Source organism: Montipora capricornis, chromosome 4, assembly GCF_036669925.1.
Source record: "Montipora capricornis isolate CH-2021 chromosome 4, ASM3666992v2, whole genome shotgun sequence".
NCBI classification, from domain to species: Eukaryota; Metazoa; Cnidaria; class Anthozoa; order Scleractinia; family Acroporidae; genus Montipora; species Montipora capricornis.
The window spans coordinates 45,417,188-45,433,213 of record NC_090886.1 but is presented as its reverse complement, the minus strand read 5'-3'; the positions used below and the strand labels follow the sequence as shown (position 1 = coordinate 45,433,213).

The window sequence follows — 16,026 nt, the reverse complement described above, 5'->3', positions numbered from 1 at the left end:
TCCTCTGGTCAAATCATGAAAAATAGATACAGCCCTTGATACTTGGATGCAACTTTAGTCGTAAGGCAATGCATTAATTAAGGACTCAAATACATGGTACATATGCATATATTGCATTAAGAGGATACAGGTAGCCAACACTTTATCTGAAGTTTGTTTTGCCAACTTTTCACTTTAAGTTCACAGATTTTTCTAATATCTGCATCACAGGGGACTTACAGTATTGCAGTTTATATTCTTATGTCAATCACAATATTATTATGACTTGGAGATATTGTTCTGAGAGAGTAATATGCATGATTAGACTTCAGAAACAGAATGATTTGAATCTTAAATACAAGGTAATCAATTGAAGCTCCTGTCATTCAGTGTATAAAATCTACATGAACCACAAACATATTCTCAATATTATTTGTGATCATACTTACCAATGCATGATCTGTATTCAGGGCACACAAGTAATTATTTTGTACAATAAATTATACTGTTAAAGACCACTTTACTTTGAGAAAATATTAATTTCTTCCCTGCCAAACCCAGATGTGACATAAATAACATGTTCATGAATTTTACAAATCAGTTCAAAGGTCAACCATGACAGGTACAAATGACTCACTGCACTTAAAATCATTGTAACTACTTGTATAACATTATACATACATAATACACTGCACCAAAGCTGCCATGGCCAATTTCTCGTAAATCTGTAAAGAGTTTGTCAGGGTCTTGTTCATCAAATAAGCCTGCATATTCTGGATTCTTAAAAAGTCCACCCTTGCCAGCTAAGGGCATAGCAGCATTAGGACCCCTCTGTCCAGAAAAGGTCGGAGTACACTTGTCTAAAGCCTGCAGAATACACAACATAATAAAAATTTAATATTCACAACAACAACTTAAATAAAATAATAAATAATACTTAATTTATATAGCGCTGATTACATTACAATGTCCAAGAGCGCTTTACAAGTTCCAAAAATAATAATAGTAATAATAATTTCCAATTTATACTAATATACAAATAAAAGAATAAGATAATTCAAAATATAATAATAAAAATCAATAATTAGTAATATTTTAAATATGTACTCATAGCTAACAAAAATATGAGCTCTTAAAAAGATGTGTCTTAATTTGAGATTTTGAAAATTGTGTTGACATAAATTTGAGCTAAGGGGAAATGCCAAGATGTTACAATAAAGCAGGGCTCGAAATTAACAAAAAAAATGCAGTTCGCATTTTGCAACAAGATACGAAAATTTAGTTGCAATTTCGGCAAATTTTAGTCGCAAAATCGGCGTGCTGCATTGTGTTGTCAGCAGTTTAGCAAAAAATATGAGCCCCCAATGCTTGTTTGCAAAGAATGATGGAAGGAAAGGACGTAACATCGCTGCTAAATTACTCTACAATTACGCTATCTTCAGAGAAAATTCACAGTGAGAAACAAAATAATTTTGTCATTTATTTATTTATTTTAGCAAAAGTAGCAGCAAAGTGGCAACTGCTAACCCTTTTGTTTCGAAAGAGCAAAGGTGACAAGTCGCAAATTTGCGACTTCTCCAGATATTTTAGTCGCAAAGCGAAGAATTTAGTCGCAAATGCGACTGTATTGGTCGCAATTTCGAGCCCTGTAAAGTTATTTCTAATTAAGAACAGTTTTCATTGAGCGTTCAAAGTAATCTGGGAATAATGTTTATACATGTACGTGATGTGGGCTGCATGGTTAGTGATTAGCTTGCTTTGCAGGACAGTATTGAAGTTTATATTTTCACTTGTCCAAGTACAGAATTTACGTGTACAGTCAGTTGATTCTAAAAAAATTTCCCCCTTGAAGTGCAGTACATAAATGGTTTTTTAGTGTTTGTAAACTACTTTAAATGTTTTGATGTGTACAAGCACAATATATTTACATGTATGTGCAATACTGTTAAGGAAGTTAAAAAGTTCAAAGTTGCCAAGACAATTATTTAATTTGGGAATAATCTGAGGGTTCAGTTGAGCCTTCATGCGTTGGATTAAGGAAAAGAAATGAACTTTATTTGAGTCTAGTCGTTCTACAAATGTAGTGCTAGAGCACTAACCAGGCCCGACACTGTAAACTGTAATTGACAACCAATGCAAATGAAGTCAAATGTCGGTTTCTGATCATGAGGAGAGGGGAAAACCGGAATACCCAGAGAAAAACCTCTCAGAGAAGAACATGAAACCAACAGACTCAGCCCACATATACATGTATGACGTTCAGTCTGAGAATGAGTCCCTGGTCACTAAGGTGGGAGGTGAATGCTCTCACCACCACTACGCCATCCCTGCATGCACCCATAACTATAGCATAACCATAGTAATAACCTTAACACCACTGAGTTTTATCACACCATATTACATACGTCAATATCTCTTGGTTATATACCACAACATGATCAGGAAAACTGTTTTCCAGTCTTTACAAATTCTAAACTATAATGGCAAGCAGTCCAGTGAAAAATGGCAGGATATATCATACTTATATTGATCACAGCTCTTCAGAGTACATTACATGTAATTCTGATTTTCTTCATAAAATTAATAATAAGTACAGTTTGGTGAACTCCAAAATGAAATGGTGAAGGCCAGAATGAAAAACAATCAGGATTCAATATCAAGGTGGATCCACAGTCCATCTACTGATCCTTCTTCCGCAGTATTCATATCCTGACAATATCAAGTTTCTCACTCAGTGTGTAATTCAAGATACCCACAATTTTTTATTTTAAGTACAGAAATTATGAAATTAAGCATATACGTTACAGAAACAAGACTATGAAATATGTCAAGAAAAGATGATTCAAAGTTTAGTTACATTGAATCGCAAATAAAAAAGATAATGATCTATCCACATTAAACAAAGCAAATATTACATGTCTGTCATCAAAACACAAAAGAGAATACATCAAAATTTATCATTTTTAAGCCTTTCAATTAAAAAACAGCACATAAAATTTAGTTCATTTTGCATGTTACTTTCAAGACTGGAAAACGAAGGACACACCAAAAAAAGCAATTTCAAACCCAAACATGTCAGCACCTTAAGGAATACTCCTAAAATAAAACAGGGACAATCAAACATGGTAATTAAAGTACCCAATGAATGTGTGGAAACACAATAACAACTGCAAAACATACCACATTTCAAAAATAATGACAACAATCTAGTTTTACATATTGGAAAATAAACTTTCTAACCACAATAAAAGAATGAATATGATTTTTCAACTTGCTTAAACAAATTGCTCTTTAAGAACAAAGTGACAGTTTGCATATTTCTCAAGCACAAGTGTTGCTATGCAATTTCATCACTGGATCTAATTCACAAGGATGCTTTCCTAAACAAATTAATATTATTCTTGTGATTGCAGTGGCAATTGCTTTGCACGTGAGCTGTTTGACTTTCTTTACAATACAGCGGAATTCTACGGACATAATACAAATTGAACATCTTAGGAGACAAGTAATACAATACATGTATGTCACGTTTAACAGCTTTTGTATTTCAGTTCCATTTTGACAACTTGATTGCACGTTTCTGCAATGACATCATACAAAATATTCTCCACGTACTGGTATAGAACAATGGATTAGTGGCAACTATTTTTTGTTTCAGTATCATACGGACAACTGAGAGGAAAACAAAACCGAAAAACTACTAAGATCTTGAAGACACCTCCTCTCAGAGACTCGACCGGAGCAAGCAAAACGTGAAATAAATTTTAACAACTATATAGTTAAATTGCTGTGATATTAGCTGGAATAGCGGCATCCCACGCAAACGTATTTATGAGCGGGCTTTTGAATTCAGATAGATAGCAATGATATCCCCAACAGAACAATGAAACCTGTGAAAGCAAAATTACACACTTACCAAAAGCATACAGGTCTCAATTGTTTTCTTTACTGTTTTGCTCAAGTGTTCACCTAACGCTTTTTGCTCTCATGCACCGGAAATTTATCAACGCAAATCGACGCTAAGTTGGACTCAAAATTCTCGCTCTTGCAAGTCTCGTGTTCGTACAAGTACTTGAACTGTGCAACTTGGAGTGGAGCGCGGTCCTCCCTCATATTAACGGCAATTATTTACGTTTAAACAACGCAAAAGGAAGGGGTTTTATGACAGAATATCTTAAAATAAAGCAAAAGAACTCCCGCCGGAGAATACAACAACTTTGTGGGCACATTCCGGACATAAAAGAACCCATATACACGACTCTATTGATTCAACGCTTTCACGCTGACACCGACAAGAGGAGATCAAAATCCCCACCATAACATCCCCCTTTAAATTCGTTGATATGACCGATTGCAAGTCCTGAAAACTGTTCAATTCCAGGAGAATTCCCAAAGCAAAGCAACAAAAGCTACAATTGATCGAACTGAGTGAGGGGTGCGCCCAGACTCACTTCCTGACGTCAATTTTTGAGCTTTACAACAATAGCTGGTAAACCTAAACAAACCGTCAGAGTCGGGAGTATCACAGTGACGATAAAGAATTAGCCACACTGGATCCAAAAGATCACAAGATCCAACTGCTGCTGGGCCGAAAACTCAACGCAGTATGAAAATGAAGAGCCCGCTTTAGCCGAATGGTCGACGTGATGAACGTCCTGTCTTGACTTTCACGAGTTTTGTCGTGAGCACAGAAAAACAAGCCGCTGTTAGCTGAAACGAGTCACTAGATTGCCATAAATTCCAAGAAACGAACCACGGGAAATAGCAAAAATTTAGATCGGAGACTCCAAGTTGAATACACTCTTGTTCGCAGTGCAAATGCATGTGATCGGACATTGCAGCACACACCGCAGTCGAAACCATTGTCCGATTTACATCAGCGAGCGAAACGAAAATTCTCTGATTTTTAGGGGGCAAAATCCGCATAGCTCAATATGTTAATGGAGAACAATAACTGTAGATCGCTAGCTTACCTCTTACACTAAATAATCTCAAGAGAATCTTCATGAAAGACAACAAAATCTCGCGAAATACTGATCACTCCCCAACATCTCGCAAATCAAGATGGCGACGTTATTTCACGCTTGCGCACGGCACATGACGTGTGTTGGTCAAGAAATCCCACCCCCACCCTTGTTGGTTGATAAATAACCCCAATACGGGTGGACAAAGACCCGGAAGCTCCAGGGGCCCCGAAGGCTTCGGGCGTCAAAATTCCCTTTGTATCTCAAAAACGGAGATGATTTAAGTCGTCAAACTTCAGTTATTTTTCTTTCTGTTACCTTGAAAACACGTTAAAAGATCGGCTTTCCATAACAAGCGGTTGGCAGTTTTACAAATGGCTTTTCGGGATGTCAACTCTCCCGGATAATCGTAAATCCGGTAGACTCTATAATTTTGGAGACTTTGGTCCGAATCTCCCGATCTCCACTGACGATCTGAAATCTCCCGTTTAATCGCCAAAGTTTGTTATTCTAGTGAGAAACGACTTTAACAACAATAAAATTTCAAATACTTTGTGTTTTTGGGGTTATTTTAAGATCGATAATAACAAAATTCAAACGTTTATTTTCCTCTTTATAATTTTCCTCATAAACTCCGATAAACCGTCCTTGCAAGCGTTTGACGGATTGTAATTTGAGCAATAATGTGATTGGTCCGAAATAAACCAATCAAATCTAATGTTGCAATTCCAATGACATATTTAATTTTTCGCGCGTTTTTTAACTTTTAACTAGGTTGTGTGACGGTATACTTTCTTCTTGCGTAACAGACGCAATGTGACGTCTTCACTAACTTAAGCATGGGTTCATTCCATTCAACAAAAATTCTGGTTTGAAACAATTTAAGGAAATAATTCTATGTACCTAGTGAAAAAGTAAATTCTGCCATTCACATAAGAGGCCCTCCCAGGGGTTTTGGGGAATAAGGGAACATGGTTAATTTGAACTGGGGAACAATGTCAAAATATTTTAAGGAACAAGGGAACAAAAGCAATTGAAAACGATTTTAGTGATCAAAAAGTTGGGAACAAGTTTGAAAGTAATTTGGGGAACAAGGGAACACAAGCAAATATTTCAAGGGAACAAGGACCCCACCCTGGGAGGGCCTCACATAATTTTTTCATCCCACCAGATCTCAGAGTGTTTTAAGTGAGTGTTTTTTAAGTGTGTAAAGGTTCAATTTTTTTTTCTCGCACAGGTTAAAAACTTTTCAAACCAGTTCAACTCCCATTATTTTTCGTCCAATATTTATTATCATAATCATTATGAAACAAAGGAAAAATCAAAATTGAACTAGTTTGAAAGTTTTTAACCAAATATAACTTTATAAAATTGAAACATACATATGTGTGAGATAGTAAAAACCAGAGTTTCAGCAAGTGGTCAGAGTAGGTCTTGAACCCGGAATCTCCGGATCTCGAGGCAAGCGGCCTAACCACTGGGCCACACTGCCTCCCACAGGCCTTGCTGCTCAATAATTTGGGTCTGGCACCAACAATACCACCAGCTACACAGGCTAATAAACTGACTGACATTTAAATTTTCAACCAAAATTTCTAAAGCCTGTCATACACAGTTCAACATTTGTTGATCAACAAATGTTGAACAGTGTGTCATGACATGTTGAATGTTTAAATATGCCATTCAACTTGCTGAACGTTGTTGAAAGATGTTGAACGAAAACAGAGATCAGCTCTCATGATTCCGTTCAACATGTCTGTGCAACATGGTTCGACAGTTGTTGAGCAACAAATGTTGCAGGATGTTGAAGCGTGTGTCGTTGGCTTAAGTGCTTCAAAAAGGTAAACTTACTTGGTGAGAAAGCATGAACATTAGGAGAACATAACATTATACAATGTATCACGTGAATCTGTATCAATATTACCAAAACCCCACCTCAAAGGGAGTGGATAGGAAGGGTACTGCCACGTGGGTAGATACAGCACATACAGGACATAACCTTAAGCCTTTTTGTTCCTTATAGGTGAACATTTTTATATAGCCTTTTCTTTAATTAGGTGAGCAAAATGCTGCTGTTTAGAGTATAGTTTTAAGATGGACACAAAGGTCAGGAAATCAAAATAGCTCATGGCTGTTAAAGACACGTCCACTCAATTAAAAAGGTAATGAATGGGGGAAAAATAGTATGATCACTATTTTGATGATTGAGGGTTGTCCCTCAACTTAACCTAAAATACTCCTATTTATGAATTCACAGGAGTGGTTGAGACAGGGAAATGAAGCTATCAAATAGAAGAACTACTGATTGAAGGTCAAAATGAAATAATATTAATTTTATTGCTTCAACGAGTTTCAATTCTTCTAAGCTGTTTCTTCTTCATTCTTTTGATCTTTGCTGTGTTTTTTATCTGAAAATGGATCAAAACAGATTTTAAATGAGACATTTTTTATCACATATTAACAGAGATAAAAATTATTGTAGAACAACAGTGAACTGTCTTAAATCATTATTATCTCAAAATTTAAATATTGCTTTTTTCGTGCACAGATAGCCTGAAGAGCAAGTGTACATTTTCAGCGGATAATTTTGCACTTAGTGTATTAATTTCTTCATGAAATGTTTGCCCACCATCTTGAAATGTTGAAGTAAGAAAGATTAGGGAGAGAAAAAAATATGGTGGCTGCTGAACGACATTGTACTCCTAAAGAGTAACTTGGAGTTGCATGTCAGATGCCTGTACTGTAGACTACTGCAAAGATGGCAGGTATTCAGCAAAACCAATAGTGTCATTTCACCCACAACCAAGCATAAATTTTATGTCCATGGTTGAGCTGACGGAAAGTGAAATGCAGAGAAGTTTGCGACGTCATCCCAGGAGTAGCAGAAAACTTCGCACTACTTGTAGATTGGCTGTGGGATAAGTGACCAATGATTTTGTTAACTTTGCATAACTGGTGCTGGCTATTAAAAGCAAACTAAAGCTCAAAGAGAAAAAGGATTGATGTGACTTTGTATGGAGCTGAAAGTTTAAAAGAGAATACTTTAAACATATGAACACAATTATAAAATTATTGTTTATTTTGTGCACTTAGTTTAATACTCAGCCTTCGACCTTGTGTAGGGGGGCGACATAACAGAGCAAGATTAAATTTAAGTGTGCTGTGTTGAGATCAGACCACAGTACTTAGAACGCCAGCTTTGAAACATTCCTCAGATCAAGAGTTGTAGGATATGTCCTAACAGTAAAAAATTCAATCTAACCATTTGCAAACAAAATTACAAACTAATTAAGGCACACAATTTTTTTCAGTTACTTAAAGACCCTGAGTGTTGGTCTGGATAGAGTTGGAATGTGTGACCTCTCAAAGAGTACTCACTGATACTACACCAGTCAGTTGCCCAATGGTATCAAAAACATTATTTTACAGAAAGTGATAAAGGAAACCTCAAACATCTGAGGTGCAATCAGTCAACAAAATTAATTCCTCAGAGGCTGAGAGCAAAAATCCTTATTCTGTTTGTGTGAATCATCTCAGACAAGACATATTAACATACCACTTGTACAACTTCTGATTTCTTTTCATTATCTTCTTTCTTCTTTCTCCTCTCCTTGATTCTTTTCCATTTCTCCTACAATAAAAAAGAATGGGCCATTAAATCACACGGCAGCCATGTTGAGTCCAAAGGGATTGAAAACTTTTGGCCCACTGGAACTCGTTCCGAAACATTTTAACTCGTGGCTCAGGGTACGAAATCTATTACCTATGGCCAATATTGCCATAGTGCGTATAAGGCCCATAGTTAAGCAAAAAATTTCATACATTCAAGTAGGAGGAGAGGAAAACTAGACAAAGTATGCATCCATTCACTACTTGATGCACAAATCCCATGTATTACACCTCTTTTACCCACCAAAAATTTGCATAAGCATTGTTTTCAATTTCTCTTGGGACATCTTCATGGCCCAGGAGAAATTGCAAACAATGATTATGCAAAATTTTGGGGAGGTAAAAAGAGGTGTATTATGGGATTGTACAAGTAGTGAATGGAGAATGCAGAATGTATCAGTAGTTCGGTCACAACCTGCACGCCGATGTTCAGACTGGGCTCAAATCCCTTTCTGAATGGTAACTACTGGTACATAATAATAATAATAATAATAATAATAATAATAATAATAATTATTATTACTATTGTCTTAATTTTCTTTGGTGTTGAGAAATTTGTTATGACCATTCTTGTAACCAGTGTAGCAAGAGTTTCCATGGAGAGATATGCAAGATTTTTTATGTTTTGGCTGTGTGAAAAATGGGGCAGTGGAGCAAAAGTATAGAAAATCTTGTATGTGCCTTTTTGCTCCCACTCCCCCCACCCCTTCTTGTCTTCATTGTGTGACCTTTGGTAAGTATATTGGGTTGGTAAGTATTCCACTGATTTATCAATGTGACAGTGCCGGGTGGTTGCCGCTCTCAGGGTTGCCATGGATAGTTGCACGCTTGTCTTGCATCACGCACGGCTCCACCTAACCCAAGGTACCTTCCCCAAGCTCATGAATTGACGATGAGTATAATCATAAATACAAAGAAAATTATTTTTACAATACAGTATCACAGGATTATCATTATGGCCATGCTAAACAGATCAAAAAGGATCAAAAAGGCCTTTGAGAAACCACAACATACCTGAGCAAGAGAGATTCCTAGGTCCTACATACTTATTTATTCCAGGGCAAGAAACTTTCTTTTCAATTCACTTGTCCCTTGGGACAAGTACAATGTGTATTTTGCTTGTCCGAACCACAAAACTACTTGTCCAAAAATAGACAACCACAACAATACTAAAGGGTAATATATAAACTTCATATTTCATTTTAGCTCGTAGAATTAAAACTACCAGAACTCCACAAATTGAAAAAACATATCTTTTGATACATTTGTTTTAGTCATTGTGTTTATTCAGGCAGTTCGGGAAGTGGCGGTAGAATTTCTTCTTCTTCCTCTTCCTCTCCTTCTACGACAATTTCTGTTGCTCCACTAGCACTGCCATTTTTCCCCTTTGCAATGCTTGAATGTCCACTGCAAGATGCCAAAACAAAGTGCCTTTTCCTTTTACTGCCGAGAAACCAGTTGCTGATGGCTGGCTTTGGGTCAAAGGATTTGATATCTTCAGATGATGAACTGACAGTCATGAGATCCTGAAGAGTTCCTTGCTGCATAGTTGTCTTTAAACTGGTCTTAATTCTGTTTATTGAAGAAAAGCGCTGAAACTTGCTGAAACGTGACTGACAAGCACGTGCTTTATCGTGAGCCTGCTATTATGTTGTACAGCAGGACTCACATGGAATGTAATGGCGGCACCTCGCACAACGAAATCAAACACACAACATAAACAAAATGATATTTTATTTTACTTTCTGTAAGAGCTACTTATTTTTTAGAGCACTTAGGTTATTAATTCCGGAAAGAATATTTCATTATATATCCAAAGAAAACAGGTAAGTTGGACCTCTACAACTCAGTCGTCCATTCGGACAACTGGGATCACGTTTTTCCTTGTCCGAACAGAAAAGTTACCTGTCCCAGACGTTCGGACGGCCCAAGTTTCCTGCCCTGTATTCAAATGTTTGGACAATCATGGTAAACAACTACATCACGAAATGGAGGTTGGGTGCCTGGAATGTCCAAGGGCTCCCACTGGAAGCCAGCCAGCCAGTCCCCGGACCGATTAACACTCTAACAGCTCGCAATTCCTGCAGCGCAGCCATAAGCCCCACGCCAGGCGTCCAGGCACCCGTCACACTGAGAAACAGTGGGAAAATAGGGAGGGGAGGGGGATGGGGCTGCAAGCCAACTGGGCAAAGTGGCACAAGAAAACCTGCAAGATCTCCCACCAGTGCAGTCATGTGACTGAGGAACCCTTGTGAGCATGTGCTTAGGCCACACACCGTTGACCACTACTGCTCTTGGAAGATAACCGTGCTGCCAATCTGTGCTGCTCTTTGTTGTTAACTTTGTTAAATTGCATTTAACCGCATCAAAAATTTGAGCCATAATTGCCGACATATAACTTGAACAACAAAATAGTTGCCATTGTGCAAATTTTGCAAGACTAAGGATGAAAATTTAGAGAAAATATTTATCTGTTTTAGTATCTTAGCATCCTGTTAAGTACCACAAAGACATGACTTGTTATCAACAGCAAAAACACCAAAGCAATACACATACAAGCTTCTTTAAATTCCACTTCTTTTGAACATTATTAATTATTGTTGCTGCATCTAAAATACCGGTACTGTCATGGAATGGCAAAAAGATCCTTTATTTGATATGAATGGAAGAAACCTACTAAGGATACAAAATTAATATATGAGGTTAAATATAACAGGGCTAACAACTAGGAGTGGCCAGCGTAAGTTGTTGTCAGTGATTTTGTTATTTTTGCGGATGCATCTGATTCCTCGTGCTTTGGGTTGTAGAGCACTCAACCTCCACTTAGCAAACACACTTCAATGTTGCTCAAATGAATTTAAAATTTGGTACCTCTTTTGTTTTCTTCGCCTCCTCTTTGAGCTCTCTTTCATAAACCTTCATTAATTTGTGCTCCATCCTGACTTGCTGTTTTTTCTTCCAGGATGTGTGTAACGGCTGAACACCAATAACTGCAGACTTTCTAAAAAGAACATAATGATAATTATAATAATAATTTGGTTGAATTATAGTGTGGCTGCAATTACTATATAATTGTCATTGGTAGAAGTTTAATTAAAAATACACAAGTTTTGGTTACAGTAATCCACTTTATTATAATGACTAGCTCTGTGAGAAGGCAAGATGAACCAAATCTCGCACTGTGATTGGCTACCCAAGCAGGCAAGATGACGCTATCTTGCCCGCTTGGGATTTCTCTCTTGGTCCAGCAAGATCAAAGATCATTTTTTGGTGTTTTATCTCATGTCAGTAATAAATCCTTTATTGACCAAGCTTGTTTGGTCAAGATAGCTGGATATTGAATATTTTTTTGCGTGTTTGTGGAGCTCAACTTGGTCTCGGGCCATAACCACCCAAAAAAGAACTTACCCAATACCCAGCCATCTTGACCTCACACTTTGTCAATAACCCATATTTACAGAGTCTTTCAAGATTATTGTCACCTATTTGCATGATCACCTTCTAAGTGTTGGACTATATAATTACATAGCTTACCAAGTTGAGATGCATTAATTAGCATCACAGCAACAGTCCATTTACTATTGAGAATCTATGGAGGTTGAAAGTCACACAACAACGCTTCACAGCTGAGGTATGTGGTACTCTGGGTCCTTAGCAATGTTCTTGTTTGCTACATGTACTTTTAAATTACTAATTTATTTGCTAATTTAATAATTTTTTCCTTGAAAGTCTCTGTTATTTAACGAAGCATGTAACACTGACTTGTAATCTTGCTTAAGGCTGCTGGAACCAGTTTCACTACTTTAATTTAAGAGACCACACCTGTGGAGGTGGTGTGGTCCAGTGGTTAGGGCGTTGGGTTTGCATGCGGCTGCTCCGGGTTCAAATCCCGTTCTAACCTCTGGCTTGGATTTGTTTCCGGTTGTCCCTGATTCAACTCCACCACGCTTTGTAAATAGCCAACTGGTTGCCTCCCGCCAGTTGGGGTTCTTAATAATGTTTCTGTTAAGTTTGAATTGTTACTTTCACCTTGTTAAAAGTGGAGTGCCTGTAAACTAGCTTGATAGCTAAGTGTACTTCCACTATAAAGAAAGCATTTACATTTTTTTTTTTATTAGACGGGTTACAACCACTATACTCTATCACGTAACAATAATGTTATGGTACCATATGAAACACCAATTAATTATTGCTTAACAAAATGTGCCCACTATTGTGCCGAAATAGATTACCATGGCAACATGAAAGCTATCCAAAAACACCCTACCGGTATATTCCATCTTTACTTGCTTCTATATCAAAAATGAATGTTGTGACCCCCATTTATTATAACATGAGATAGAACTATCGGCAAAGTTTAAAAATTCTTGCGAGGGCAATTCAGGGCTACCTTCAGTTTTTCGAAAAACAAAGGTAGCTCCGAATTGGCTCCCAAGAATGTTTTAAAAATTTGCTGATACAGTAGTTCTATCTCAGATTGCTAATTAATAATGTTAACATTCTACAATAAAAAATGGGGGTTGCTGAGTTCATTTGTGAGATATAAGCAAGTAAGACAAAGTTTACATAGGGTGTTTTTGGAGAGCTTTCATGTTGCCATGGTAACCTATTACGTCACAATAATGACAGCATTTTGTTACGCACTAGTGTTTCATATGGAACCATAACCCTAACATTACTGTTACATGACACACAGAGGTTTCATTAGAAGCCGGCAACCGGCGAATTCTGCTAGCTACTCCCCAAGTTATCCCTGCCTACTTTTTCAAGAAGCTTGAATTACATGATTCTCACCATTTCACTTTGATCCATTTTGATTTATTTTAATTCAATAAAACAACTAGAATATCAAAAAACATTTTGCTGTATGTTCTGCTCTTTTTTGGACGTTGCATATTTTTATGAATCCCTAGTTATTTGCACTCGCCTTTGCCACCCGCCAAAGCGATCTTTGCAGTCCACCATGTTGGATGAATAGGGGAGAAAGACTGGTGCCAAATGTTGCCTCAATCACATTTGTAATGTTCATATTACAAACTGGAAGTATTGTGAATTCATGTTTATCCTGCGAGGGATGTTGGGATTATGTACATGTGCTCGATGCTTTGAAAGTGCATTAAAATAGTTCGTTGTTGTAAGCATCCGGAGGCCTTGTCTAAATGACACATTACCACATTCACTCAGTCATTGCGGTTTTCCACTTGTTGTTGATTAAAAATGGAAGACACAACTAGAAAGTGCACAGCTGGAGGTGATATTTTGTCATAATCATTTCAACAAGAGATAAAAAAATGTCCACTAACTTGGCCATGTGCAGCTTCACGTTAGTAAATATTTGTGACTGATGTTGATGCCCAGATTACTGGAAATGCCATTTCCAAGCTCCTAGATTTAAAAATTTTCTGAGGGAGTTTGCCCCCCAAGAGGCCCTAACAGATTAAATTCCAACAAGAGACATGGCCCAAAAAGTAGCAACAGCACATAAAATGAAATTCCGACAAAAGACATCTTTTCTTAGCAAAATTCTGACAGTGATGTCAAGGCCGAGAACAAGCCGATTAAACCCGACACGGGTGATTTTAAAATTCAGACAAGCGGAACAGGACCCCCCCTTCCTGTCGGGGCCTCCTCAAACTCCCCTAGGAGTTCCCCTCTTGCCTCAGCCACCTACTTCAAAAAACCAGCCGTTTACTAAAAAACTTATTGAAACCCATGGATACAGTATAGCTTAGTTATAACCCTTCAAATAAGAATGTCTCTTTTAAAGTGATGAAACTAGTTTGAGCCACCATAATAAGGCTATCCCAATCTCACAACTGAGGAGCTGACCCGCAATTATCACCCTACGAGCAGAGCCTCCTTTTGTCTTTTTCTTTACTGAGGAAGAGAAAAGGAGGCTCTCCCTGACTCATGTCAACTCTTTGAAGGTGTTTCGTCAAATCCGTTTTTCCCGTGCAAGCATCCATTTAGTGATAGACGAGTTCACACTCTTGATTGCATCATGGGTAATCAGGGCAACATGGCAGGAAATTCAAAGGTTTGTATGGAAATTCAGAGCAAAATATACTGTACATGACTCTACTTTATACACTTTCGCCTTCACAAACCAAACAAATCAGTTCATGTTCACAACTGAGATAAACTAGACTTGGTATCTGTTCTTTGAAATTCCTTAATTTTGCTTTTTTGGTCTCCATGCATTTTCCGTAATTTTGTGCCTTTGGAATTACAGGAAATGGACGGCAGAAACTCTTTTTAATAAAATAATTTCTACAATAGCCATTCTCTCCAAATTTATTCTGCCGCACATTTGAGCGCATATCTTCTGTTTTGGAAAATAAAAACCCATGAATACTTTTCATTGTTTTGAACTTCCTTACAAACCTTTGAATTTCTCTCCATCTTGCCCTGATTACCCATGATGCACTCAAGAGTATGAACTTCTCTATTGAGCCCGCTGTACCATGAAAAACCAAGAAGATGGCGAGATCGGGCATATTAGGCTTGGGTTCGAGACTGTATCCTGGCAACATGCAGCACATACTCAAATAAAGATCTTACTCGATTCATCTCGAGAACGCCAAAATCGAGCAAGTTAAAGAAAGGCTCTGCCAGCAGGGTGTGCAAATATATGCAACCAGCTGAAGAATACAAATTGCAATCGACTGCTGAACCATACGAGCCACCAAACATACTGGCATAAAAAGCAAAGAGCAAAAGAGCCGGCTCGTATGTAGGTTCTGTAAATCCCGGGGGGGGGGGGGGGGGACTCCCATATGAAACAGACGGGGATGCTCGTCGTCTTGCTTAGGGGTGTAAATTTTGGATTTTGGTCTCGCTTAGGGTGTTCCGGGCAAGCGCCAATATTTTATGCCACCAAGGTCTCGTTTAGGGTTCAGCGAAGTAACACAGAATTACGCAAAGAGAAACAGAAGTCAAATTTCCTTTTAAATTTTCTTTTTAGATAAAAGCATTCAATGATTATGCCTTTTTATCATTAAAACTCATTGCGTGTCGTATTTTTGTGTTCTTAAACGGTCTCTTTTAGGGGTCAAAATTTGCTTAAGCCACGCCTAGATTGGTCTCCTTTAGGGGTTAAATTCAAAATTTCCGACGAGCATCCCCGTCTGTTTCATATGGGAGTCCCCCCCCCGGGCTGTAAATGTGGCCTTGACTATTCTGGACTACAGTAATTTTTACCCCAAACCATGTGCAAACCTCAAGAGAATATCTGCTCATAATTTACGGAAAAGTACTTTTCTCGCATGGGAGCATTACCTTTGTTTCTCACTTTTCCAAACTCTACCGGATTTAGGCCTTCCGCGCGGTATACTTTTAAGTTTTTGGCCGGTATTTTCTACTGCGGTGGCCGCCATATTGTTTTCTAGTATTATTGTACGCCTGCATACCGTGC

At 37.8% G+C, this 16,026-nt stretch overlaps 2 protein-coding genes across 2 annotated transcripts in view; both read right to left on the bottom strand.

The window, feature by feature from the left end:
• LOC138047099 (serine/threonine-protein kinase TAO1-like) overlaps positions 1-5,067 on the bottom strand; it is a 28,035-nt gene extending 22,968 nt beyond the window's left edge. Inside the window, exons 1-2 of the mRNA XM_068893814.1 lie at positions 4,953-5,067; positions 661-846 (exon numbers count right to left, since the gene is read on the bottom strand). Coding sequence (XP_068749915.1) covers positions 661-792 — 132 coding nt within the window. The 5' untranslated portion in view covers positions 793-846; positions 4,953-5,067. The remainder of the gene's footprint in view (positions 1-660; positions 847-4,952) is intronic.
• Positions 5,068-7,248: 2,181 nt separating this feature from the next.
• On the bottom strand, positions 7,249-16,010 carry LOC138047088 (coiled-coil domain-containing protein 86-like). Its single transcript, XM_068893790.1, has 4 exons — positions 15,891-16,010; positions 11,484-11,613; positions 8,500-8,574; positions 7,249-7,351 (listed from the first exon to the last, which is right to left on the bottom strand). Exons 1-4 carry the CDS (start codon positions 15,986-15,988, stop codon positions 7,286-7,288), a joined length of 369 nt encoding a protein of 122 aa, XP_068749891.1. The 5' UTR covers positions 15,989-16,010; the 3' UTR covers positions 7,249-7,285.
• Between the last annotated feature and the right edge of the window lie 16 nt (positions 16,011-16,026).

Excerpts from the sequence above, each read along its gene's own strand:
- LOC138047088 (XM_068893790.1), bottom strand. The coding sequence starts at position 15,988 with ATGGCGGCCACCGCAGTAGAAAATACCGGCCAAAAACTTAAAAGTATA. Across the intron at positions 11,614-15,890 it reads TGGAAAAGTGAGAAACAAAG|AAAGTCTGCAGTTATTGGTG; the intron begins GTAATGCTCCCA and ends TGTTCTTTTTAG. Across the intron at positions 8,575-11,483 it reads AGGCGAAGAAAACAAAAGAG|GAGAAATGGAAAAGAATCAA; the intron begins GTACCAAATTTT and ends TTTTTATTGTAG.